Source organism: Calidris pugnax, unplaced genomic scaffold (genome assembly GCF_001431845.1).
Source record: "Calidris pugnax isolate Ruff unplaced genomic scaffold, ASM143184v1 scaffold32, whole genome shotgun sequence".
NCBI lineage: Eukaryota > Metazoa > Chordata > Aves > Charadriiformes > Scolopacidae > Calidris > Calidris pugnax.
The window spans coordinates 5,558,499-5,586,446 of record NW_015090783.1 but is presented as its reverse complement, the minus strand read 5'-3'; the positions used below and the strand labels follow the sequence as shown (position 1 = coordinate 5,586,446).

Sequence of the window (27,948 nt, the reverse complement as noted above, 5' to 3'; positions counted from 1 at the left end):
CTTGCCTTGCAAAGGTTAACAAAGCATTGTTTTTTAGGCTACTTTAACTGTATGCAGTATGTAGCTCTTACAGCTACATTCTCCTTATGCTCCCAAGTTCTCTGTATAAACACTGTTCACTACGGTGTAAACATATTTGCTCAGACTTGATTAAATTAATTAAAATCTAAACTGAAAAAGGCAAAAAATCTTTGCAAAGATTTTCCACCGGTGTTTTGCATCAGTGTTTGAGGTGGTTTTCCACCCCAGAACACCAAGCCCTACTGCTATATCAGTATGAACATAGTCTTTGTAAACGAGCAAAAAAGAAGATACGCAGCATACTCAGGAAAAAAGAAAGAAATAGCTTCTATCTCACTATTCTGACCTGAAATTCTCACTTTCCAGAGACAATAAAACACACAAATATGGTATACACAGAGAAGAACTGAAGTTACTACATCAGAGGCACCAAGCCCTCCCTCTCTTACCAATACTGCTGTGTTGGCCACAGTAGTCACTGCTGTCTGCACCACTGCCTGGGGCTGCTGGACTACCTGGGCCTGAGCCTGAGGCTGAGGCTGGGCTTGTGCTTGCTGCACAGCGGGTTGCTGGGCTTGCTGCTGGCCAGCTGGCTGCTGCTGGGGCTGCGGGCCCGTCTGCTGCTGGGCCCTCTGCTGTTCAGCCAGAGCCTAGGAAAGCAAAACGTGAGCTTCACAGTCTTCAAAACAGTGCATGGAACAATCAGGATGTATTTTTTAAAAAAACAAAATAAACACCCTTGAATTCTAAGGATGTGTTATGTATGTGTGTGCAGAGACAGCATATAAATCTGTCTTCACTCTAAGTCTCTAAGTCACATGACCTAACTAGTTTCAAACTAAAGGTATATTCGTGGTTATATGGCTCAAAGCATAGCACAAGTGATTTGCCATCAACAAGCCAGGACATGTGTCTCTTTCTGAATAATACAAGAAAGGAGGTTACAGAATGGCCAAGAATATAACAAGATTTTTACATATTTTTAGTATGTTTTCCAAAAAGATGCATCTAAAGAATTAATATGAGTGGGACATATGGGCCCAATGAAAGGTCCCCCTTTGGACCTCGGATATCTAAACCTCAGTACATGAACGATTTGCAGCTGCCCATAACATCTACTGTGCCACCAAACCTCTCCCAGGAGGCAGCTTTTCTTGTACTTCCTCTGTTGTTTAATTTTTTAATTACTGCAGTCATATGTACAGCTGAGATGGAGACCATACCTTTTTCTCTTTTGCAATACGTTCTGCTCTGAGAGATGCAACTTGAATTGGAGGAAGTGGCTTATCATAGTTGATACCACTAGAAACAATAAGATAAAGCATGCAATCATTAAAAATAAATAACTTAAAGTTAAAAAAGAAAAGAAAAAAAAAGCACTTTTATGCAATAGTAACTCCTTTAAGACAGAAAGCACCCACCTTTCTGCAAGCACTGATGCATGCTTTGGATTCTTCTGGAAAGGATTCATGCCAAGTCTGAAATTGAGCAAAACTGTATTACTAGAGACAGAAAAAACTTAAAACCAGTATTTAATTTCACATGTATTAGTGGATGACACCGCGATTTCAGTGAAGTTTTCACAATTTTCCCACCAGTACCGGAGCCTGCATACAGATAGACATTTAAGAAAGACCCGGAGTAGTCATTGAATGAATGCAGAAAAAGTTACTGCAGGAATATACATCGAAAACAATGTACTACTAAACAGCACAGACATCAAATTCTTTACAATTCAGGCAAATGGAAAGTGTAGTTATAGACTATATTTAAAAAAAAAAAACAACAATGGAGTGCTCTTCATCACGCAAAACAAATTCATGCAGTGAATAAAAGCTAACCCAAACACATGAAATATGAAGGTGTTCCAGTAACAGAAGGCCAGGATACATGGAAAGAGATCAAGAACTACAAAACAAAACAGCAGTTTGAAACAGAGTGTAAAATAACTCTGGGTTCCAGGAGATCTGCAGTGACAGGGAGATCAAAAGATGCCAGTTAAACTTACAGAGGTTTGATAGGTGGACTTCTTTTCCCTGCAATCATTTTCATCATCTCAAAATGATTAGTATAAAGTTGCGTGTGGGTGGCACCCTCATCTTGAGCATAGATCTGGTTGGTACGAAGCGGGCGACTGTTTTTAGTCTAAAAAAAAGAAAACAAAGCAACTTTCAATTGCGAAGGCACCCACATGGCATTTTGTCTACGTATAAACACATGGTGCGCTTGTAGGTTATTTAAAAACGTACTCCAACATATCTATCAGACTGGTTTCTGTCTCGTGTCACTGATAACTTACTGTTACACAAAACTCTATGGGAAATATATAAAGAAAGAGCAAAATAAGGAGCAGTTCTCACGGTCACACTGGCATCAGCACTTGGGGACATACAAAATGGCAAACTCTAATTTGAAAAAGAATCTTTGCTTTAGTTTAGATTTTGCAAGTTTAATTCAGTACCCAAACCAAGAGCCCATTAGTTTATAGTTATGCATAGCGCACACATAATGAAATAAAACCATCACTGCACTGCTCTCCCAACAAAGCTATGTTAACATCCAACACACCATGCCACGCTAACGCTTGGCTTCTCCTGAGCAGAAACTGCCAGTCAGGGGACAAACCTGCTTATTAGTCAGAGAATGGGACTACAGCCAGAAGTTCTAGATTCTCTACCCAGTTCTGTCACTAAATTGCTGTATGGTTTGGAAGAAGTTGTTTATAATCATGGAATTTGTTTTTGTAGCGTACTATCATCCTCATTTACTAAATGGTGCTTCAAGCATTAAATTCACTATATATTCGTAATCCTCTTAGACTCTAGCATGAAGTACATCCTTACAGATCTTAAGTACCATCATAATAATCAGGATATGTTACATGGTGGTTGTTAGGTGGAAAAATACCCGCTATGGCTTAAGTGAAATCACAAACTTCTTGTATGATTTAAAATGTATCTATCAAATCCAAAAGATGAAGTCTGGTGTCAATCCACTGTATAAACTAAGAAAGGAAAAATAAATTTGGAATTTTAATTGATGTTTCAGAACTCAAGTAACACTCAACATGGATCTCATATGAATTATCTGCCCACCTCCATTGCTGCTAAATACCACAGTGTCTAGATTTGATTTTGAAAGAATACCAATGCACACCTTATAAATACTTTTTGTCTTCTTTTTAGGATTAGCTTCGTACATTAGCTGTAAAATAAGAAGGAAAGTTAGATGATCTTTTGTGGAAGATTTTGTTCAGGTGCTTTTTCTTTTCAAAGAAATCACATAAAATAAGTGGAAATCCTGATGAGGATAATTTTATAATGTTTTAAAAGTTATTTATTTACACTGTTGAAACATTTAACAAAAAGCAAGTGTTTACGGTGATAAGGAAAAAAACTCTACAAACTTAAGGTACAAAAAGACGCATCATTCTATATAAACTCACCTTTCCTTCTTCCCTTGGGATAATGACATTTTCGTATCTGTTTCGGCATTGTTTTGGTGAGCGATAGACTCTGCTGCAGGAGTTAACAACATCACTAACAAGGTCCCAATTGGGAGTGTGTGCTGGCGATACAACAGCGAGATTTAAAGGAAGCTCCAGCAGCTGCTTCACTGCCTGCAACAGATAAAGGCACAAAAGCTTCAGATGACAAGTCATTCCAATCTTCCCAACCCACCCTTATCTGCATGTGTCCACACACCATTACTACAACGAAACAGATAGCTTAGGGCTCAGGCTATGGGTTCACCTACATTCACTGAGAATAAATATGCATAAAATGCCATTATGCAGGAAAACAGTTGGAGATTGGTGTAAGAGGAACAGAGAGCTGCCACTCAAGGGCTGCTCTCTTCTCAAAGGTGGGGAGAGCCTCAGCTGCATTATCTGGTGTTCAGCCAGCACAACTAATCTGGAACATAACAGTAAGTGGTCTCTACAACAAAAATAAGACTTAATCATAAATTCTGTAGTTTAACCTTTAGTTTTCCCTTAGAGGAACACAAATGATAGGCAATCTGTTCTGAGTTACGTCAGCAAAATGCCAAACTAACCATTAAGAATTAGAAATAACCGTGATGAGATAAAGTGCAGAAAGAGTCATTTCTGAAATTGGAAGCAAAAATACAATAAATAACAGCAGAAAGTGCAGGTATTATCTGACCTGCAGAAGTGCCCAGTCTTCACTGATCAACCACTCTGGATTATCCTGCCCAGCCTCAGCAGCTGGTTTGACAAGAGTCGGCAAAGGCTTCGCAAACTGTGTTTGTTGTTTCAACAAGATGTTTTTCTTTTGCTCTTTGCCCTCTCGGCGCATTTTCAACATTCCTGGAGTTGCTCGATCAAAAAGTGAACGAGGTGGAATAACTGTCTCTCCATGACGCTGCTTTTTCTTCCTACCTGCAGCTAAGACAAAAAAAACCCCACATTCTTGGTGAATAGTTACTACCATTCTTTGATTCTTTTACTTCTTAGAGCCACAAAATGCTCCTGCATGTCTACAGAGTATTCCCACTGCCTCTTAAAAGTGTTCTGTCAGTAACTAAACAGAGCCTGGCAGAAAGTAACATTAGCCATGCCCTAACTTACATAGTAGAATGCTGGTCTTCTAAAACTGTCCTTTTAAAAACACCTCTATGTCTAAATAAAGACACGCTGTAAGAACTGGGGCTCCCAGTCATTCTATTGCTTCACGATCACAATGAGACAAGAATTTTCATCTCTTCAAACTGGCAAATTTGATCTTTACTGGACCAGACATGTAAGAGTTCTGAAAAAAACCCTCATTTTTCTTTAAACTTTCAGCAATAAATCTCAGAACAGTTTTGAACAAACATTTACCAGATGGATCTGTTTTGTGTCGTTTACGTTCCTTTCTGACATACACCGGAGGCAACTTTGATTCTGGAATAGGGGTGGTGTCATACATCAGGCACATAACAGAGTCAATGTAGATATCATTGTCATCCTGAGGTGGAGTGGGAGGAGTCCAAAGCTGCACAGAACAAAATCTGTAGTTACTGCAATATTAATTCTCCACTGATCTTTATGTTTCAAAAAATGAAAAACCTATTTAGGCTGCCTGGTGTTACTTTTACTTACTGGCATTATTTCAGTTTGTCCATCTGGACCTTCATAGACATATTCCTATAGAAAGCAAAAAGAGAATATAGATCAAATGATCCAACTGAACCCTGAAGGAAAAGGTATTCTCAGAATAACTGTTAAGAAATACACTACTGAAAAAAACCAAGACTAATCAGGAATTACTTTGTTGTATGCATCCTCCCGAGTGTATGTTAGCAGTTCCTCTTCATCCTCCCAAAGCATTTTTTGCTCTTTTTCCTTTAACTCCTTCATATGCTGGACTTCCCATGCTTTCTTTGCAGTTTTCAATTCCATCTAGATGAAAGTCAGATTCCTTATAAACTTTATGCAGTAACAGACACTGGATTTTTATGTTTATGGACAAACTCCTTAAACTTTGATATTTTCAGGCACAGAAATATTACAGCAATCTCTTAATGGCTATATTCATTTACATGTGATTTTTGTGTCTCTGTTGAGGATCTTTAAACCCTCAAAATAAAGGAAACTCAGAATTTCAATTAAATCACCAAGAGAAGCAGAACACAGCTCCTCTACCCAAATAAGCAGGCTCATTGAAATGAATTCATTTTTTTCCCCTGCTATCAATGCAGTACAACAAATATTTGCTGAGCTGTGCTGAAGAATGTCATTCCCATTTTATAAAACAGAAATTAAGAACTGACACATGCTTAAAACAAGAGAATCCCCAAATAATAATAACTCTCTAAGGCACTCCAGTGTTCATAAAATATAGCAAGAGAAGATCACAGAAATGCCTACAATATGTTCTCCATCATTGGAGAAACTTCCACTTCACATTGAAAATATAAACCTGCTTGTGTGACAGAACAACATGGAAAAGAATGACTTGTTGTTTTACCTCATTCAACCGTGGCTCATTCTCATCAACTGAAACATGGAAGAGCTCTAAATAATTCAAAGCATACTTCTCAATTGGAGTCAGCTGAGAGAATATATCAAGAAAAAAAAAGTTAGTATTGAGCATAATAAAAGAAATGTTAACTGAAGAAGAGTGTATCAAAGCTCTCCTTAATATCCCTCGCTGTTGGCTTAACATCTTAAGTCAGCAGGAAATTTCCCATCCAATTAACAGCAGCATCAATCCCACATACAACAAAGTTGCTCTAAGGCCAGACTGCAAACAAATGGAACTATTTCACCGAAATGTTACTTTTTAACCAAATATCCATGGAAAGTCATTGTACCTGATCCACAACAGCAACTAACTCCTGCAGCTGTGAGGGCTCCTCATTGTATTTTGTCTCGCAGAGTTCTGTGATTAAAGGTTCAATGCTTGACTCTGCTCCTATTTCCTGTATGCGATCAATTGACTCCTCATCCTCTTGTTCAATACTGTTGAGGGCCTTTTAGAAAGACATATTTTAAAAATAATGAAGACTTCAAATATGTGGAAAGAAACCTCATAAGTAGCTCACTGAAATCCAACACAAATTTCTGGAATAATTCTCTGCTGAGGCAAGAAAAACAGTTCCCAAGAAATACACAACTCAGCCACGGGCTTTTTGAAGTTTTGTTACGAGGAAAATGACAAAATAACATAAAAATACATGGAAAAAAGATTGACAGAATTTACTGCCCCAAAAAAAGCTAAGGCAGCTGTTTAACGCTAACATTGCACAGGTGTACTTTTAATGTATGTGTTAATAATTACCTCTATGAATGGTCTTGCAACTTTAGGTGAAATATTTTCTGCTGGAGATGGCTCTTGAGAAAGTACTACAAATTCTTCTGCTTTCACTCTAAATCCAGAATCCTCCATAGGAGAATGAACCTCAAACAATTCCTGAATTGTTTGCTTGGTAAGGAAAAAAAGAAAAAGTGCATTCAGCTTTCAGGATGACTCTATTTTTTAATATAATTTTCAATTAGCTCAGGTTCAAATGACCTTATAAACTATGGACTGACTAACAAAAAAATAAGCCTCTATTGTTTCTAGAAAACTGTCTGCTTTCTCTTCTGTAACTTTCTCTTGTAGGACAGAGTAGAATAAAGTGTTTACACTAGAATACAGTGTTTTGTGTTGTCCTGCACCACCATACTGGGAACGCCAAAAGGGGATGGACCAGCTTCATCAGGGCAGACACTGTCTTCTGCATCTTCACAGCAGCAACTGAGAGCTATCTCACTAAATAACCAAACTTCATATTTCACATTTTTAAAGCTGCTGAAACCTTCACCCTTACAGGCTCTGCAGAATTTTGCAGCAGGGTGCAAGGGTACATTAAATCACATTGGTGGTGCCTCTGCATCTCTACACGTAACAGAACGAAAGTAGATGGACAGGATTTGAGGGAATGTGGCCCTAAGTTCAAGCAGTCCTGAAATGTACTATGCTTACCTATCAATTCCAGCCCAAACACATTTACTAAGCTGTTATTAAACGCTCCAACACTGATAACTGAATTTATTAAACACTGCAACACAGGTGTTTGAACATATTTTGCATATTAACTTACCTGTGTTAAGAAGGCCATTGAATAGTCATTTCCCTGAGCAGCTACTTCTCTGATCAAGTCCTTTGTGCCGTTTTTCAAAAGCTTCTCTTCCACAGAATTACCACTAACAAGCCTAAAAAAAGAGGAACAAGAAGAGAACAGAAATCTGTTAAGTCATTTCCAAAACAGCTTTTGGAAACAAAAAGAGAAATTGCCCTTAGAGAATAACACCAAACTTTTAAACTGTCATGGTTTGTGGTGGTTTTGGTTTTTTTTCAGTTCTGATACAGGCCAAGAACAAATACATGCTTCTACTTTACAGTTTTAACAATTTGTGCAATTTAAAAAAATAATTAAAATAATCAAAAAACACCTCACTTAAAAAATTCCACATAAAAGATAAAAACCATGTAAGTGTGGTTCATTAATTACATTTGGTGTTTAGAAAGATTAGCTCCATTTCCACTTTATCTCAGATCATCCAGAGCAGCACTATCTGAATTAACCTTCCATGAAAGCACGTTAAAGCAGTCACTGATCTGTAACCATCACCTGTATATATGGATATCTTTACATCTCCCAATTCTGTCACACCATTCCTGAGCTTTTGCATCCATCACTGGGTTTAGGTCGTTGTCATAGAACACAACAGTGTCTGCCTCAACAAGATTGACTCCCGTGGAGCGACTGTGAGAGGAGAGGATGGCACAGAAAATGCGCTTGTCTTTGTTGAAAATCTTCATCAGCTCCTACATAAACAGAATAAAAGCAAGGAGTAAATAAACCATACACCAAAATAAAATATCAAACCAAATTCACTATAGCCTAATAAAATCCAGACAAAACCAAGTCAAGTGTTTCGAAATGAGTAAAGGAACAAGGCAAATTTCCTTCCCTGCTGTGGTGTATAAAAGCCTGAGCAGCACATGTTGCTGTGCCAGTGGACAACCGTTAGGGCCAACTTACCTGCCGCTGTTCATGGTTAGCGTATTCATCGATCCTCACAAACGTGAGGAAATGGAAATTCAGGAACAATTCCAGTATGTCCAACATCAGAATCATCTGGGACAAAATCAGCACACGGCGCCCTTCGGATTTCAACTTTTGAAGCAAGACAGCAAGAGCTTCTAATTTTCCTGTATTTCAAACCAGAAAACCAATAATCGTTTTACATAGACATTCCACGCCTGTGAAATGGGAAATTACCAAAATATTATCACCAAACATCCTCCTTTACCTGAGTCGTACTGCACCAGCCGGAGGTCAGGGAACTGCAGCAGGTGTGGAGTGGTGATCTGCTGCAGGCGGTGCAGGTGTGGAGCTGCCGTCTGCTTCAGGCTGTGCTTGAGGAGTCTCAGCCTGTGACTGTATGAAGGGGGGGGATTCGCGACGTACAAACATGGGGGAGCAGCCACTGCAGCTGGCAACACGAAGAGAGCCCTGAGAAAAGCATCAGAACAAGGGAATACCAGTTTAAAGAATTACATACAAAACAATCGTCTGCAACAATAATTTTCATCCTGTCGAGGATGTAATTTTACACTATTATCTAACCACTTTGTTAAAGTGACTTAGCAAGCACTGCACAACTTCAAAGTGTTAACATTCTCTATCTCCCTTTATCCTTTTGTTTTGTTCTGGCTGCTTTGATGATAGCTTCTGTCAGGGTGTTTTCACTGTGACTGCTGTATTCAGTCACTGGAGCTCAAACACATGAAAACGCCCATCACACCAAACTTATTAACAATCCAAAAAGGTTTCAGGAGCCCTAATTGCATTTCATGTTTCTAGAAAACTGCAGCTATTGCCCTGCACACAATCCACTAAGTGTCAGCTTTAGCTAAACTAGCTTCTGCCTACGTCTCTGTGTCTTAACTCTTGTTGGTTGGCTCCAAGAGGTACCTACTCGGAAGTAAATCCAAAGCATAAGAATGTAAGCTGAAGTATGGTCAGCTGAATTTGGGCTTGAAATTAGGAATGAGGCTCTGAAATCTCTTATTATAAAGACCCTAAAAGAAACAGAAGTTACTGTTATTTTTATGCTTACACTGCACGCCCTTTACTGCTAAATAAATCAGTCTAAACCAAAAAAAGTCGTGAATAGAAACAAGGTTTTAAAGCTTTTTTGAAAGGGAATGTTTAAGAAATAACTAAATGTGGTAAAGACTTACAAGGCAGAGTTACACATTACCTGTTAACAACATCCTTTAGGGATTCTTGTTGCTGAGCCAAAGTCAGGATCATTTCTTGCAATGGGTTACTTGGGCCTCCGGAGGCACTTGAAGAAAGGCAACAGTTCACGAAGCCAGCCCACCTCCAGCTGCTATCCCCACTGGAAGGCAGCTGGGAGGGCTTGTTCCCCCCAGCCAGAGAACACACACTCAGCAAGTCCCTGCCATACACTGGGGCCCGGGAACAACGGCGCTCATTGCCAGAAAATATTCTGTCCAGGCGCTCCTTCAAAAGCCGGTTCTTTTCTTCGTATGTTTCCTTTGCCAAGAAAAGTTGAAAAAAAGAAAACATTTGTTGCTCATCAGAGTCACTTAGGAATTTGGATTTCTTTAGAATGAAGCTATGGGGATCAGAGTATTGTGTGCTTTACACCACCAGCATCCCAGATTGTAACAACTACTTAGACCAATCACAAAAGGTGTAAATAAATTCTGGATAAAGTTTGAAGACTACAGCTTAATTCAACTCATATTAAAGAGTCAATTCTATCTTAGCTTAGTATCTACTTGCTTTTTCTAAAATACGTTTTCATAGTTTTGGAAATAAAACAAAATTAATAATTTATACTTGGGACATTTCAATAAGGTGCAGGTTCATGCAGTTTACAATATACTTGATGTTTCCCTACGCTTTGTAGGTTGCTTGAGTATCTTTTCTAAAATCTTGTTAAGATTAGAAATCTATAAAAGTTTGCCCAATTGCTTTTGTGTTCAAAATATGTAGAAAATCTTATGATTCCTTTATTTATTCAATACTACATAATTATAAGAACCTGTCTGCTATCACAGCACAAAAAAAGTATGATTCCTTTATTTATTCAATACTACATAGTTATAAGAATCTGTGTGCTATCACTGCACAAAAAAAACCTTTCAGCTGCTTTATACACCAGAACTTGTTTTAAACTATGGATTATAGATGAAGAAGCACCAGATCTGTCAACCTGAAACAACCACTAAAGTTGGGGGTTTTAAAATATTCTGTAATCATCAAAGTACCTAATTAATTCCAGGCTTGTAAATTATAGCTTCCAACTATTATATGGACTTATATGGACTTAAATTATATGGACTTGCTATCAATGCTGAAAGTTGTGTTTCCATAAGAAAATAAAAATTAAGTACCTGCGATTGTCCATGCGTAGGTGCTGGTTTTAACGCTGCTCCCATCTCACCAGATGACAAATTAGTAACTGCAGTTCTACCTGGAATACAAACTGAGGATAAACCTTGTGTTTATATATTTATTCTTCTGAAGATTGGGTTCGTTTATTATTTTCAATAAGGAAACATTTCGTAACTGTAACAGATCATAATTGCAGACAAATTTTCACTCTAAATATCCACTGGGTATTGCAAATTTGTACTTAGATACACATCAGATACCTGACTATTTGTACCAGAAAAGCAGCACAACCCTCCACTACTCACTGTGAAACTGCATTTAAGTTAACAAGCAGGTGCCAGCCCTTACTTTAAGAATAATAGATCCAAGGAATATGCAGAGCTTTCAGCTTTGCCTTTCCACATTTTTATTACAAACAAGCTGATACAGATAAGGCCAGTATAAATCTAATTTTACTACACAGCTCCACATGAGCCCAGCAATTATAGTTTCCAATCACCCAATGCAATGGAATTTGGCATTTTATCCAAAATTCAAAAAGTCAAAGTAAGTATTTTCAATATGCTTTACATCTTCCTCCAAAGATGAAGAGCAAAAATAGTAACATTTTCTTTTCTCAATTGGAAATAGTACTTTAGTTATTACTGCTTGTAACAGTGCTCTTTTTTACCATTATGAGAGTAGTAAGATGTGTGAGGTTCTGTAGAAATCTTACATTAATTTTCATTCTGAACTGTGTCTGTATTAGGAGCACCTCTAACATTATCAGAGCTGGAGGGTGAAACGTTCGAGCCACAGATCTTCCAAACCATGACAGAAATCCTTTACCTCCCAGCACTTGGGAGGCTGTTGAAGCATCCTCTCCCATTTTATGATGAGATGCTTACTCTTCAGAAAGTCAAAATACAAACTTCAAGGGCACATTAATACCTCAAAAAGGAGCAGTAAATACTCTGCTTTGAGGGAATGGCTTATGTTTCAAGAAAATTACAGCAGATGGCCATTTCCAGGGAATGAACTCCTAGAATTGCATTTATCATCATTAAACAATCTGCTGGTTTGTTGGAAATGCATCCTGAACAGCAATTTCTCTATTGTTTTTGATCAACATCTTGAATGTGTTTTTAAGCAAGGAACTGATGACATCTGCAGCACGGAACCAAACACCTAAGCAGTATTTGCAGAAGGAAAGGGAAAACAGTAGCTTGATCAGACAGAAAAGCAAAGGAAATTAGATAAAAGCAAAATCAGTATGGAAAAATGGAGAGAACTGCTGGACATTCTCTGTCAGTACAAAAAAATAATCATCCTGATCTTTCTTTGAAAAAAATTTAAAAAGTATTTCAAACTCGCTTCTTGCCACAAAAATCTGACGTAAGACATAACTGGTAAGAAAAATTCTGCGTATTTAATATAGTTTCAAGCTCTCCAAAGTTTATACTAAAAATTTTTCTAACTGCTGGACATTCTCTGTCAGTACAAAAAATAATCACCCTGATCTTTCTTTGAAAAAAATTAATGAAGTATTTAAAACTCACTTCTTGCCACAAAAATCTGACCTAAGACATAATTGGTAAGAAAAATTCTATGTATTTAATACAGTTGCAAGCTCTCCGAAGTTAGCACTAAAAATTTTTCTGAAACTCCAGTACACATCATGCACAAATCAGAAGGATTTGCTTTGTAAGTTTACCTGCTTCTGAACTCAACTTACAGAATTACCATCTATAACCACTTGGAGTTGTATCTCAATGTGATTTTAGTCACTGAATGTTTAAATGGAGAAATTTCTTCAGGCTGGGAAACCCACCTTGCTGTGTCACCGCTGTGGAAGTTGGGACACCTGCTTGATGCTGGTTTCCTAAAGCGTTGAGAGCGTTCTGAACTGTTCCTGCTTGGGAAACCGTCTGCATGACAACCGGACCCTGAGGTCTCAAATACTGCTGACCCGGTGCCGAAACAATCTGAAGAACACTTCCTGCAATGGAGGATTTTAAAAAATATTAGGCTGGATAGAGTAGAGAAGAATCAATAGCGTTCTCTAGCAAAAGATGCTATTCTTACAAACTGACCGTTACTGGTTTAACCTACGTTACATTTTCCCAGACAAGCTCATGACACCAATCTGATTTAAAGTTCCATAATATTGGATAGGAGGGAAACACCTAAATCTTTATAGTTAAAGAGGAGTTTCACATTGTAGGGGTATTGTAGGGGCTCATCAGGGCCTTTATCTGAAATAACACCTCACCTTACTCTAGCTGTACTGCATACATGTTGGAACAAATTCAAGAATAAAATATTGAAAAACATAGAAAAGAAAAAAAAGAAAATAACCTTGTCTTTCATTTGATAGGCATTTATTTTTCAAAACAGAGCTACCTTGTTATCCCTATCTCACACAGAAAACAGGAAGAGCAGAACAGTACAAGCAGAGAGGATAGAAAAATCTTAACATTTAGCGACAAGGAATGTGCTGCCCATATCAAAACATGAGCATCCTAAATAAATAATGGAAAACTCCCTGTTTTGAAGTAAGTACCTTGTAACTGCAAGGGCTGCCCTGCAGTGAGCTGGCGAAGTTGACTATGTGATAAAGTGAACTTGTTCCCTTGGAACTGCAGTGTTACAGGGGTCTCTGGCTGAGCGATTCTGCCTTGTGCTCCTGCTATAGAAGCCAGCTGGGCTATTTTTACTACCTCACCACCTGTTAAGGAGGGAAACAGGCATTAAAAAGAAAAAAAAGACACCAAAGTGGGAGGTAGATTGTTCAATATTCACAAGTCTAAGTTTTGGTTAGTAAACTGGTGCTGAAGCGCCTTCCATGCATAATTATACTTAGTGCATCAAAAGTGTCATATAAAAGTTAAGCAGGTATTGCTTTCTAGATTTATTGGACAAACTGGAAAAAAGCTGATTGTTTAAAAGGTAAGAACATCAACATTTTAGAAGTTATCACTCTCATTAGCAAAAAAGTTAAGAGCTACCTGAAAACTCATGTGACACTTTGTAACAGAACGAGTAGAGACATTAAAGTGATTTTCACTGCCTTTTCAAGAGCACGAAGGAAGGTTTAAGGAAGAGACAAAAATATTCACTCACACATATGGCACGGTAAATACACATTTGAAATGGCCTGAAATTTGCTGATGAAACATGATTTATATTAAGCAATCTGCACTTAGACGAACCAAAAAGCTTTAACGCGACAAGGACCAAGCTTTTTGTGATTTAAATGCAGAAAGGTTAGAGGCATTTAAGCATTAAGTTTTGTGATACTGAGAAAACATTGGCGTGAAAATTTAGCTTTTGTAAAGGCAGTGCATTACCTCAGAGAAAAAATTAATACATCAGTGCTCAGTACTCTATACACATGCTAATAGGCAGTGCACATACAACCTTAAAAGCAAAGCCTCATCGCTTTTCTCTGCCTAAACAGTTGCCACATTCCTCTCTGCGAGAGAGGCCTTTAGCAGATGGATTAGTGTTTAATATGAAAGGAATAATTAGGAAAGAGCTAAAACGTTTGGTCTGAAGGAAGTCTTGCCAGCAGAAGAAACATGCAGAAACAGGAGATTAAGTTGACACCGCTAATGTATGTCCACAGCAATTCTATTGTTTCTTATCCAATTTTTGATTTTCCTTGGTCATAAGCAACGCACTGAGCAAGGCTAATCAGAAGAGTGACAAAAAACCAACGATTCTGTACACATTTCTTAGGGTGCCTAGTAACTTAACCTCGTTGTAGTACAAAAGGTGGGAGAAACCTGGAAAGGGGAGGCCACTTACTAGGCAACCGTGCCTGGGCCTGGGAGGTGAGAACCAGCCTCTGGGGCAGCACACTCTGTTGGACGGTGTGCGAGGGGGGCTGAGGCTGGGCCTGGCCCAGCTGCGAGGCTGGTGCAGAGGTCTGGCCCCGCGGTTTCACAGGGAGGGCTGCGCTAGTTGCTGTGCTGAAGGTCGCTGCGGGCTGGTGTCTCGGAGCACTGGTGGAAGCCTGAGTTGTCTGAAACTGTGCTGCTGCGGCTGCAATCAATAAGGGTTGTTTGTGCAAGCTGTTAGAGGTTTTTTTTAACTCCGCTCTTTTAAACAACCTGCATTAAAAAGAAACCTTCCGACAGGATATTAAAACGGCTACAGGAACGGCTTGACCTTACAGACTGGGATTTCTATCCACGCCTTTTTACTCCACCCTATTTTTACAACATTATATATTTGGAAAGCATTGTTTAAAGGTTAAATAAATACACAAAAGCACTGTAAATTCCCATCTTTGATAGAACATTACATGTGATCAGGGTTTAAATACCAACTGTGCCATATTTACTCCACACGCTAACAGTTAGGTTACACAAAGCTTAGTTTTGCATTATACTGGCAGATCATACCATAGAAACTAGTGGGGGCAATTTACTGGCAATTAGTCTGTTGGTATTTTTAAGCTATTAGTATTCTAGACCATTAAGCTAGAGGGGAAAAGGAGTTCTATGAACAGACTAACTTGTATCATCAATGCAGAGGTTCCGGTGACCAACCTAGTGCTGACCCTCTTACCTTGATTTGAGGACACCGTAGCAATGGGTGATCTTCCTCGGACCTGTCCCTGTTGCGTTACCGTCGCTGTGGTCACCGTGCGTTGAACTTGAGTGCTTGGGAAAACTACGGTCCTGCCCTCAGGTTTCTGACCGTACTGAACAGGTTGAAACAACCTGAAAAAAATACGAAAAGTCCAAGTCTATAGGAAGATCACGGTTTGAGCTTTAAAAATAAACTCTATCACCCGAGGAAAGTCACATCACATGCTAGTCTCTTTCTCGCAGGTGGCTGAAGCTGGCAAGACTCATAACTTCAGGAAACTTCACACATGGACATTGTATAAAATAGTTTTGCTAAGTCCGAAAAGGAAGAAAATTTCCACCACAGGCATCCAATTTAATGCAGGATGCATCAGAATTTCAGCAAACAGCTTAAAAAGTCTAGCCCGATAGCTGGAAAAAGAATGGGACTTTCCTATCATTTCCAGCGAGACATCAACATGCCAGCAGGCCATCAGGCAGATCCTTTGCATCAGAAAAACAATTCCACATTAGTTTGAGATGCCTGCTTCACCAGGAAAAAAATACTCCCGAAAATTTACTGCTATAAAACTTGATGTCTCTTATAAACACCGCAAGCACAGGTAAAGCTGTAAGTCCAGCTTAGTTTTGAACAATTGTTTCCACGCTGATTTTACAAAACAACACTCCCTTGCCATAAACAAGGATTCCAAGAATAAAATTAATCTACTGGTGAAATAAAAACTATCAGAAACCCCTAACAAACTTCAAATGGAATTGTGTGCCTCAAAAAACTATTAAAATAGAATCCCTATTTTTCAAGGGTAAACAAGAAAACAACAGAATAATAAAATGCAAAGTCAACTCTGAGGTTTTGTGTGAATCACATTACTAGAGACACAGAGAGAACTCTGCAAACGCAGCAACAGAACTACATTTTTCTCCTGCAACTCCAAAGGAGGGCAGCTGCACATACCTGCTTGGTTTGAGCTTCACTGGGTTAGGCCTAGCTGGTGCTGGAGGGGAGCTGTAGATTTCTTCAATCAGCTTTCTAGTAACCTTTTGTTTTGGCAACATTTGTGCTTCATAGTGAGTCATTTTGTTTTCCATTCCAATGAGATCGAAAAGAGACAGGTCTGATTCCTAAGGACAATGTAAAATAAGGTTTATTTTATGTGACGACCAGAACAGTTAAGTCCTCTCTATGTTCTATGCTGAATTCTTCTATATTTTACTTTTTAACTTGAAATAAATGCTGTAAATTTAAAAAGTAAACTATTAATTATTGGCCAAAACTGTCTAAAACCTTGGAAATATATCTTAGGCTGACAGTCCTATTTTAAGCATCAGTATCAGTAGAAAAAGAATTGAAATCACTAGCCAGTTACGGAAATCAGAGCAAGTCACATTTAACAATATACCACATAATCATATACCATACTTTCCAAAGAACTAAGCAGAACTCTTAGAAGGTGTTTGTTAACTATTGAGCTCAAATGCCAAACTATAAGGGCACGCATATGATTTAGGAGTAGAAAAATATGAAGGCTGGAAATAAGATCACCCAAAAAGACCATCTCATCTGCTCCACTGCTCATACTTCTCTCTAATTATTTCCTTTGATTCTCTCAAAGAGGAGGATCACTTCTTTAATGATAACAGAAATAGTGGTACTTCAAATGGATTGACAGAAGTGTACTAATTTAGTCAGTGAATCAGTGTTTATTCTTATGTGAGAAAGAGTAAGTCTTGCTCTCCTTTAGCTACTGAAAGCAGAAAGAAAATTACAGAATGCCGTAAGTAAGCACCGTGCCACCCAGAGTGTTTTCAGAAAATTCCTGCAAACATGACTATGATGAAAGCAAAGCTAATTTCTCTTTGAGCAAGTAGTTCATGAAAAATTACTGATTACAAACCACTTGAAAAGATCAAACTACTATTACGAAAAAGATGCAGCAAGCATGCACTTAGCAGGCACAGTTATGGAATAGTGAATTCCTTCTATTTATAAATTTCAAGAAGACTTATGATGTATAAGAAAACAATACAAAGCACTGAAATTCTACAGGGGCACCAAGAGAGGAAAAAAAAAAAGTTTATTTTTCTGCTCACCTTCCAAATATCCCTTTCTAGGGCACTCAGTACCAGAGAGGCGGTTCTGTATTCCAGGGTTTCTGATACGTAAGAGGTACTTGACAGCCGGGGGTTTATCAGATCAGGGTGATTACAGATCCGTTGCAGCTGCATCAGGACATGCAGGACACTAATGAAGTGTCCACTTTTGAGGGCTTCTTGGGTTCTACCAAATAATTTATAAAGAAATACATTCATTAAAGTACAGCTTTTATGGAGATGTCCCTAAATCAGCAAGGTGAGAACATGCAATGCAGTATGCTATGCAAAGGTCTTAAAACAGGCTTAGATTTCACCTGGGTCTTTCTAGGGTATTTTAAATTGCCTGTACCAAATGTAAATTTCGAAATGTGAAACTTGATGACCAGTGCTCCTTTACAGTCAAATATGATCTAACCAGCTCCCTGTCCTCTACCTGCTTTGTTTCTGTTTCATCCCTGCAACTGTCAATAACCACTTGCTATCACAGCAATGATACATGGGTGGGAAGGAGAAACATTGTGGGCTTTAAGAAGTAAAGAACCACTCATTACAGACAAATCTTAAAACAAAAATAGCAACAACCATTACAACCTGATTTTTACGTTCCAGAAGTAAATGCCTGTTTTTCACGGGGCCCATAGCATTACTTGCCTGTACTTTTAGTTTACAATGTAATCATATTCTATTCACTGGTCATAAGGGAAAACTTCAGAAAAAACACTAAAATGACAAAAAACAAAACGACAGCCTTTTTTGTGTACTGTTTTAGGTCCTTACCCTGGTTGTAATATGACATCTTCATACATAGCTTTTTGTCTACTAGAAAGACGACACTTTAGCACATGTTCGTATTTCTTTGTTAGCTGCTTCTCAACATCTCTCTTTGATCTTCGCAAAATAAATGGTTGAATCATCTGAAACATTTCACAATTGAGGGGAAAAAAATTTCTCACTTCAAAGATGCTGCTTTACAACAAGTTAAATTCACACCTAACACATCTGATGTGATAAACCTCATGCCATATACAATCACATTGATATGCACAGTTGTATAGGCATTAATTTGTTCTTTAACTTTTGCATGTTATGCTTCAAAATCTGAGCCTTGTCTTATTTTTAAAAATAAATTTCCATACTATTCTGGCAGCAGAAACCCATGCTTTCAGCAGCACTTCCTGTCTGAACTGAACAAAGCACTAAGGAAGGCCAGAAATTTTGAGCTGAACCTCATCTTTTAATTTCTTCCTTTTCTTCCCTCCTCCCCCCAACAGTTTAACTACGCTCATCTTTTAATTTCTTCCTTTTCTTCCCTCCCCCCCAACACTTTAACTACTGTAGTAAAACAGATGAGAAAAAATTGACAACGTACTCTGTGTAACCTGATGACCAGTTTATGGCAATAATCCTGGTTCTCCTCATTAGCTGCTTTTACTGGAAAATCGAGATAAGGTCTGGAAATTCCCGGGATCAGAAAATGTACCATGGTCCACAGCTCCATCAATGTGTTATGCAGTGGAGTGTCTATCAGAAGCAAACGATGCTGGCTGTGAATAATAAAAGAAGATTATTTTTAACCAATGCAGCATTTAACTAGTATCATTATGAAAAGGACACCAATAGTCAAACACTGTAGCTTTAGGTTTGTCAGATATACAGAAGAAATAATCGGTGCTAATAAAATTAAATCTAGGATAAATTATCTTTTTAATCTTGATGATAACACCAAATGAGCTTCCTCACTGCAGAGTATCGGAACATACAAAGGGACCTGTTGGGGAGCACAGAGTATCACCAAAGAAGAACTACAGCGTTATGACAGCGGCAACAAAAGCTGCTGAGCACTTCTCTGAATCCCGATTGTTTTAACTCAAGGCACCTCTGTAGGTGCATGCTGCACAGGAATTTGGACAGACCAAATCAAGAGGTTTTTATCAGTTTTCTGTTAAGAAGAGGACTGTGTCACATGAAGATAGAAAAGGTCACTGTTAGCAGGAAAACCATTCTCTGCTCTGTACCTGCGGAGACTGAAAAGTGCCTCCCAGTGTTTCTCAGTCATGTTCTTTATTTGTTGCATCTCATCTACTATCAAGTATTTCCATCGCATTTTCATAAATGCTGTGTGGCCTTTGAACAGCTGTTTGTAGGAAGTGATGCACACATTGAAGCTGTTGGGTTCTGTCCATTCCTACAAAAAATGAAAGAGAGGATGAGACAGAAAAGCTAAGGCAGAACTTTGAAGTACCTTAACAAGCAGATATTTCTTCACTAAGAAGAGAAAGATGCTATGACTCAAAACATTCTAAAAGACAGTCTTGGTCTTTAAATTACAGTCAGTTCAGAAAGCAGGTTAAGTTTTGCATGTATTGCTCAATACCAAGGGAGTTCCAAAAATGCCTTTGAAAATCTAGAACTGTTAGGTGTGAATGTCTTTGTAAACCAACTCATAGCGTTAAAAACTTCTCATACCCCACCAGGATGTCAGGAACATTTAGATAATTGCAGGTTAAAGGAAGAGTCTTGTCATCTAAATGCCTAATACAACAGCGTGAGAGTTGTAAAACACAGTACCTTTCTTTTTGCCCTAAGTTCCCTCTGGCTGCCAAAGTAGAGAAGTATTTTCAACCCTGGGCACCAGCGCTTCAATTCCAGCTCCCATTTCAGTATGTTACAGCTCCGTACAACAACAAGGTGAGGGCCCCAATTACCTACAGAAGGGGAAACATAGCAATTAACAGTAGAAAGAGATTCCTGACAATTCACATGGCTTATATTCTCCCCTGATTCTTTAAGTGTAGTGCTCTAAATTTGTTATTGGATCTCATTTTAATGATAACAGAGATATTTTAATGACTAATCTATTCTTTATTATTTTTCAGACCTCAAGTATCCCCTTGTGCACCTTATATCTATTTTTCCCTCAACTACATTGACTGCTTGAATAAGAGATACTACCTCCACAACAAGCTTTGCCTTACTTATATTCTTAAACCAACCTCAATACAACACCACATTAGCAATATTCAAGATGATACACGAGACAGTTAAATTCGAGGAGTAATATGAATAGTTGGATGGACAAGTCTATCTGTTGCCGTCTGGCCGTTAAACATTTTGTGAGGCTTTTTATACTAGCAAAAAACTAGTAAACTAGGCTACAGAAGAATGTTATCACCTAGAAGGTAACAGCATATTGATCAAATGGTGTACTTGATAACAAGAAACCGCTATGTCACACAATCTAAGAAAGTTTTTCTGGCATAATCTCACTCTGTGCATTAACTAAAGTCTGATATGGTTCAGAAAAAAAAAAAAAAGTGACTCTGGACTACAATTCACAAAGATAAGCTGGCCCAGTACCTGTCTAAAGTGAACTTACCTTCATTACAAGCCAAGTGGGCAAAAAAGGCGATAATTTGTACTGTTTTTCCAAGCCCAGCCTCGTCTGCCAGAATACCATTGAGATTCTTCCTGTAGAGCTTTGCCAGCCAATCAAGCCCAATCTTCTGATATTCTCTGAGGGGCCCATACAGTAGCGATGGAGTATTGTATTTTACCTGTGATGTACATGATTTGATACTTTTTTTCTGAGTTAAATTCAGGGAGCATGTCATAAAGCATAACCATTCTATAGTTCAATAATTAGAGAATATTTATTGTAATTTGTTGCCAAAATCTTTGAAATCATGAAAAAACCCCATCCTTTATGTAAAAGACAGCACACAGAGTAGCAGAAAATAGGTACAGTTCAATAATTAGAAAATATTTATTGTAATTTGTTGCCAAAATCTTTGAAATAATGAAAAAAAATCCCATCCTTTATGTAAAAGATAGCACACAGAGTAGCAGAAAATAGGGAGTCTTACCGCTGTTGTTATCCTAGAGCTGCCTTTAGGTAACAGCATTTCTGCTGCAGCAGCCACTTCTGATATGTCTCGCATATGCTTCTTTGGAGGACTTGATCTGTCTATACTCTTGTACTGGTCAATGCTAAGAAGGGAGTCTATGAGGACAACTTCTTTCTGAGGACTCTCCCTATCAGAGATATGGTCTTCCACTTCTATGAGAGAGAAAAATCACATCCACATTTAAAACAAACTTAAGTATCAGTTACACAAAGGAACTGAGATGGCTAGAAGTCAGACAGGGTCTAAAAGAAGGCAGTTAACTTTTAAAAACAATTGTATGATTTTCAAGCTAGTCAAGCTAAAATGAAAATAGCCTAAGTGCAGGATCATGTACATGTTCTGGATGCTCGCACCAGCTAGGCTAACATGACCATTAGTTTTCCATGACTTCCAGGGTACCTAAAACCTGTCCTCAAATATGTAACTCTATTATCACTTCAATACAGAACAGATGGCAACTGTGTAATAATAGCTAGTTATGAAGTGTGCTGTTTAATTCGGTCTAGAGAGGCTGTTCTATGGCTCGCTATTGTTCCCGAGAATCTGACATATCTTGACTTTAATACAGGCAAACACTGCCTTCTTTCCATGAGTTGAGAAATTAAAAAAAAAGGAAGAAATTCTTCACAGATCATTACCCAAAAATATTTAGTAATAACAGGAATAAAGCTAATTTTTCTAATGATCATTCCAAATGTTTAGCAAGAAAGCCACTGTACTTTCCGTTCATTCTTGTACATAACATTCTTCTTCACTTAAAAAATAAAAAACATTTCAAATGTGACTCGCTCAATATTTGTTCTCCCTATTATAAAATGTCATTTAACGGAGACCTGAAGAGCCAATCTATTTATTTCACCTTGTAAGTCAGCACAAATTCTTCTAAACAGGAAGTAATTTACCTTCCTCACTGCTATCCTCTTCACTGTCAGGCTTCGGTTGGGGCCAGTGAAAATTTTCTGCAAAGGCACCTTCATACATCTTTAGTAAATCCTCCAGAGGCAATTCAGCTGAAGGTTATTAAAGGATGTAAGTTTAAAAATATGAAAACTTTTAACAATCAATACCATTGTTTTTAATCTCATTACATTCTTCACAATTATACAAAGCCAGTTCTCTAATCAGAAGTTAATTAAAGAAGTATTTATTAGGTGGATGATGGTAATATTTACTTAATGACCTCGATTACAGAGAACACTTGGCATCACACCAAGCTGTTTGCTCACCCAGCTTGTTTTGTACTATATTACAAACCCACCATCCAAACTGACAGTAAACCACTGGCTGGGGAGGTAGGGGCATCAAATCCAGCTGAGAGGCTGAAAGACAATTCAAGACTTCAAAGTTTCAAAACTGACCTGTACCTCAACCCCACTAAACAGTATCTTCCCAATCCCTGGTCTGAGCTGTTGAAGTGGGAATGTGGCCAGTCAATCAGGAAACATCCTCATTAGGAACATGGCTGACTGGCCAAGAGTTATAATCCCTCCAACTGGCCAGCTGGCTGCAGCCACTAAGCTGCCAAACAGACCAAACAAACGGATTTGGAAACTACATATTAATTGCCAGGAGAGTATAGCTTAATGTGAAACTTGCCTCTAAAAACCAGCAAGGTTTTTACCATCATAAGTGAAGTGAACCCTATGGGATGCTTTGCATACATCAATTTCAGCAGAGCAGTTATTGTTACGTTGCTAATGAAAGAGAGCTACTGGCCAGAGCATTGTCTCTAAAAGCCCCTTATCTTCAAGTATTTATACCCCCCAAGATCAGCAACTCTGGGCCCTTTCAGACTTATCAGGTGGGTCACAAAACCCTTCTGAGACACTCTAGACTACATTATTTATTGATGATAAAATGTGCAATCTAATACACTTCTGGTCTTAAGTATTTACCATGCGTTCCTAGAACCTAGGTTGAAAGTATCCTGGGCTGCAACCCCAGCAGTGTGGCAAGCAGGGCCAGGGAGGGGATTCTGCCCCTCTGCTCTGGGGACATCCCACCTGGAGTACTGCATCCAACTCTGGGGCTACCAACATAAGGAGGACATAGACCTGTTGGAGCAAGTCCAGATGAGGCCATGAAGATGACCAGAGCACTGGGACACCTCTGCTGTGAAGCAAGTCCAGATGAGGCCATGAAGATGACCACAGTACTGGGGCACCTCTGCTATGAGAGCAGGCTGAAAGAGCTGGGGTTGTTCAGCCTGGAGAAGAGAAAGCTCCAGAGAGACCTTGTAGCCCCTGCCAGTCCCTAAAGGGGCCGCAGGAAAGATGGAGAGGAACTTTTATCAGGCAGTGTAGGGACAGGACGAGGGGTAATGGCTTCAAACTGGAAAGGGGGAGATTTAGATCAGGTATCAGGAAGACATTTTTCACTCTGAGGATGGTGAGACACTGGCCCAGGTTGCCCAGAGAAGTTGTGGCTGCTCCATCCCTGGAGGGGTTCAAGGCCAGGCTGGACGGGGCTTTGAGCAACCTGGTCTGGTGTTACGTGTCCCTGCCCAGGGCAGGGGGGTTGGAACTCGATGATCTTTAAGGTCCCTGCCAACCCAAACTGTTCTATGATTCTTTTGGTGTGAAGTTTTAAAGAAACACAGTGCTTCAGTATAGAAATACTTTTTCTCAAGCTATCCTGTGTGATAACTAGTTAAGTATAGGGACGACTTAATAAAGTACAGATGTCCATCATCATCCCATAAACTAAATGCTGCAACTTTCTAAACAGAAAAAAAATAAATGCAGATTGCATATGACTGAACATCAAAACACATTCAACTTCTCATTTATAACCCTACTTACAACTACAATACCCACTGCTTGTTGTTTCAGAGCCCACCACAGAGAGGAACTAAGGTACACGCCTACCTTCTTTGGCCAGATTAGACAATTCAGTTTGATGGTTTATGTTTCCTTCTTTAGCTTCTTGTTCTTCAATTGTTTCTTCTTCATCTTCAACTAAAATAAAAACAAATGCTAACCTTGGCATTCAAATTACACCATAATTCAGGGAGTTTGTAGTAATATGCCTGCGTACTACAATAGAAAATTATAAATTAGCAGGATTCAAAAAGAATGAGACATATATGAAAAATGAGAAAATCTGAGAGCAACTATACATAGAACTTATAAGTGAAGAGGAGAGGAGCACTTCTGTCTCAGGACAAAAGGCAGTCTTGAACTCTTAAGTGTTGGTTGACAATGGTCACCAGAGAAAGGTTATTGTGTAGCTTTAAGCAGGGGATTTTCTTTGTCGAGAACATGACACAGATGTCGTCACAAAAAGGAGCTAAAGTAGGTGGGTTATTCAGTCTAAAATTCTCAAAAGAAATTTAAGACCACTAGCAAGGTTTGAGAAACGAATGAATGAGAACAGAAAGAATTAAAATTTAGCAACAATGGTGGCTGCGTGTTTTCAGGTGAAAATTTTATTTTCAAATTTTCACTGAGACTCTTTTAAGGGAAATTTACTACCTAATTGGCTATCTAATGTCTCTAATAAAAGGAAGAGGGTTGGTGTTTGGTTTGTGAAAAGCACTGCATCCATGCAGTATCAGACTGAAAACCTGTGGCTTCGAGGTTTTAATATACAACACATTTTGAAATATATAGCACAATTTTGAAAAGTGACTTACCTTCCTCATCAGTCAAAGATGTGCTTGCTTTTCTTTTCCTTCCACATGATGAAGAACCCTAGCATCAAATAATTAAAATATGTAAAATCATAGAAAACAAAGTTAAGGAGGTTTTTTTTTGCTTTTTAAAGAAAGCAACAAGTGCCTTGCAATCACAGCAGCATTTGCTAATAGACACTTAACACCTATTAACACTTTCCTGGTCATGCAAAACCAGACACTCTGCTTCTGTATCAAAAGTAGCATACAATCAGCCATTTCAAGTGTTTGTTCAAATTACTCAGGTCCAGCTGTGGCACGGAGCCATAGTACACTCTTTCCCTTAAAAACATTACTGAGGCACAAAACTTCTACCCAGGTTAGAATCAAGGACTAAATTTTCACTAGTCAATAAAAAAGGCCTACAATTGTTCACTCTCAGCTGGCCAGCATACTCCATAGGATGGTTTAGCCTGTGCAAATTAACACCCCCAACCAGTGTGAGGCTACAGTCTGGCTGTTAACACATCCTAAAGCTTGTTCCTAGCAGGAAATTCAGATGCAGGCAGTCTGCTTGGTGAAAGGGGAGCACTGCAGCAAGTGGGCATCAGCTGTGCTATGCCAGATGGCTCAGGGCCTCAGAACAATCCCTTGCCCGCTTTTTTCCAATTGCACAGATGTAGCCAAGGCACCCCAGCAGACATTTTGTCTATGGCAAAAGATACGTCAGTTTCATTCAGTCTGATCCATTCTGTAACATAAACCTACATTTCCCAGCACATAAATCACAGTTGAACAGTTGAAAACCCGTTTTCATGCCCCACAAAGTTTACCCCAGGTTACAGCAGATGAAACTCCTGCCCAAAACGAAGTATGGCAATTAATTTGTACATTTTTTTGGTCCTGCAATCTTAGAATGCCTGATTCAAAGCCATTAAGTAAGAATTCTTCCTTTAAAAGGCATGTATCAACCACCATCCACCTCCCCGTTAAAAGTTGTGGCTCAGAACCAGAAAAAATAGTGTTTGTGCTTATGACAATACGTTCTATTGTCCGTAAGTGCACAGGAATCTGTTTATCATCATCATTGTATTTAAGGAAAACATTTCACTTTTATCAAAACTTTTTCATGCAGGTGGTCATATTTAAACTAATTTGGTGGGTTTTTTTAAGAGACAGAAAGACTTACCATTTCACTTTCTTTTTCCAACAAAAGGTCTTCTGAGGGTTTTGTATCCCTACCTGGAAAATTATATACTTGATGTATGCATTAGTTGCTTAGCAATTCTATGTTTCTTATGTGAACTTTTAAATGTATTCAACATAAACCACAAGAAATATGAACAACACCTAGTACAAACCCATAAAAAAAAGCCCGTAACTGACAGTTCAATTCCATTCACAGCCTATTATTAGCATCTCACAACTCTATCACCAACAAGATTAAGCCCCACTGAGTGAAATTACGTAAGACAATAGCATCAGAATTTATACTGGATTTCTTATGAAATGAAATACAATTACCTTTCCTTGAAATTCTCTTTAAATTCAAAGCTTTTTTTCTTTTCTCTTGAAATTCAATTTGCAGTTTTATTTCAACAACCTAAAATGTAAATCAAGTCTAATAAAGCACTTAAATTTTACAAATAAATTACTGAAGATGAAAAAAAGAGTATGACTTGCACAAGTACTTATCAGTATCTTACCTGTTCAATGTTAGACCAGAAGTATTCTATTTCTCTAGCAATTGATGCAGCAATTCGCCTGAGTTTGTTTTGTTCTTCCCTTTTAGCTCGCTCTTCATTAAGTTTCTTTTCTTCATGGTAACGAGCCACAGTTCTTACCATCTAAAATACCATGAGAGATACTGAATTAGATACTTCAAAATACACCTCACTGCGTTTCTTAAGATTATAGTGGTTATCAGCAGCCAGATGTTGACCACAGCTTTACACTCGTAGCACTTACCTCCAGTATTTCTAAGTCTTACCGTGCCAGGAACACAACACACATGAAACTCGAAGGAAAAAAGAAAATACAAGAACTATAACTAAGCAATCAAGTAGGAAACTACTCTCTCTCAACACAAAAAAAATTAGAAAAAAAAAATCACTGAAATTAGCAGCAAACACACAAAAGAAACCTTTTTTTAAGACGGCACATATGAAGTCATAGAAATCACACCACAAAATGTCAGAGACCAAAGGAAAAACGAGTTTAGAAAGAGCATACATACATAAGTGAAAGATCAGTCAATGGCTGTTAAAGACTGAGGTAATTGCAACCTTTAGCTCAGGAGGTCCCTAAAACATTGACTTCCAGAAGTTTGAAGCATACTGCCAGAGGAAGGATCATTTCATATTTGCCCCTCCTGTTCCTCCTATTCTTAAAAACCTACCATTGGCCACAGAGTAAGTGCTTCAAATCCAAATTTAAATTATATTCAAAATTCAGATCTTTGTTTTACAAAATGATACACCTATTTCAGTAATTTGCTTATAAGAAAGAGAGTTCTGAGTTTCCATCATTTCAGAATATGCAATAGAAAACAACATGGCACTTTAAACTAATTACTTTCAGTTGCTCTCTTCGTTACCCCAAAGTGCTCATAAATGAATCAAAAGAAGGTGCTACATTGTTAGAATCCATAGAACACTCCTGCTTATTGTAAATAAATAGATCTTATATGTTTCATCTCAGACCACCCTGATTTTCATTCCATCACTGACTTATTTATTCCCACTGTGCTGCTCTCTTCCCCTATGGAAACAGTTCTCTACCATGTTTCCACTGCTGTCCTTAGACCTCCATG

The 27,948-nt window shown here is 38.4% G+C and overlaps 1 protein-coding gene across 15 annotated transcripts in view; it reads right to left on the bottom strand.

Annotated features, from left to right (window-relative positions):
- Positions 1-27,948, bottom strand: part of LOC106901151 (E1A-binding protein p400-like) — a 49,740-nt gene that overhangs the window by 8,773 nt on the left and 13,019 nt on the right. For 4 of the 15 annotated variants that reach the window (XR_001414272.1, XM_014963522.1, XM_014963532.1 and 1 more), the window contains 37 exons: positions 26,843-26,983; positions 26,661-26,739; positions 26,326-26,378; positions 25,158-25,215; positions 24,391-24,480; positions 22,426-22,533; positions 21,482-21,675; positions 20,995-21,172; positions 20,187-20,323; positions 19,634-19,803; positions 18,988-19,162; positions 18,396-18,532; positions 17,616-17,802; positions 16,480-16,646; positions 15,502-15,656; positions 14,737-14,973; positions 13,490-13,654; positions 12,758-12,925; positions 10,947-11,038; positions 9,782-10,080; positions 8,828-9,030; positions 8,557-8,726; positions 8,143-8,339; positions 7,612-7,723; positions 6,807-6,950; positions 6,340-6,498; positions 5,994-6,077; positions 5,294-5,425; positions 5,126-5,170; positions 4,865-5,018; positions 4,188-4,429; positions 3,467-3,640; positions 3,178-3,225; positions 2,030-2,166; positions 1,443-1,499; positions 1,245-1,323; positions 471-671 (listed from right to left, as the gene is read on the bottom strand). Coding sequence is in view for 11 of the 15 variants with exons in the window: in XM_014963522.1 (XP_014819008.1) it covers positions 471-671; positions 1,245-1,323; positions 1,443-1,499; positions 2,030-2,166; positions 3,178-3,225; positions 3,467-3,640; positions 4,188-4,429; positions 4,865-5,018; positions 5,126-5,170; positions 5,294-5,425; positions 5,994-6,077; positions 6,340-6,498; positions 6,807-6,950; positions 7,612-7,723; positions 8,143-8,339; positions 8,557-8,726; positions 8,828-9,030; positions 9,782-10,080; positions 10,947-11,038; positions 12,758-12,925; positions 13,490-13,654; positions 14,737-14,973; positions 15,502-15,656; positions 16,480-16,646; positions 17,616-17,802; positions 18,396-18,532; positions 18,988-19,162; positions 19,634-19,803; positions 20,187-20,323; positions 20,995-21,172; positions 21,482-21,675; positions 22,426-22,533; positions 24,391-24,480; positions 25,158-25,215; positions 26,326-26,378; positions 26,661-26,739; positions 26,843-26,983 (5,328 nt within the window). In the remaining 4 variants the exon portion in view is untranslated. Of the gene's footprint in view, positions 1-470; positions 701-1,244; positions 1,324-1,442; positions 1,500-2,029; positions 2,167-3,177; positions 3,226-3,466; positions 3,641-4,187; positions 4,430-4,864; positions 5,019-5,125; positions 5,171-5,293; positions 5,426-5,993; positions 6,078-6,339; positions 6,499-6,806; positions 6,951-7,611; positions 7,724-8,142; positions 8,340-8,556; positions 8,727-8,827; positions 9,031-9,781; positions 10,081-10,946; positions 11,039-12,757; positions 12,926-13,489; positions 13,655-14,736; positions 14,974-15,501; positions 15,657-16,479; positions 16,647-17,615; positions 17,803-18,395; positions 18,533-18,987; positions 19,163-19,633; positions 19,804-20,186; positions 20,324-20,994; positions 21,173-21,481; positions 21,676-22,425; positions 22,534-24,390; positions 24,481-25,157; positions 25,216-26,325; positions 26,379-26,660; positions 26,740-26,842; positions 26,984-27,948 lie in introns of all 15 variants that reach the window. The other 11 variants (XM_014963573.1, XM_014963609.1, XM_014963619.1 and 8 more) reach the window with 7 other exon arrangements.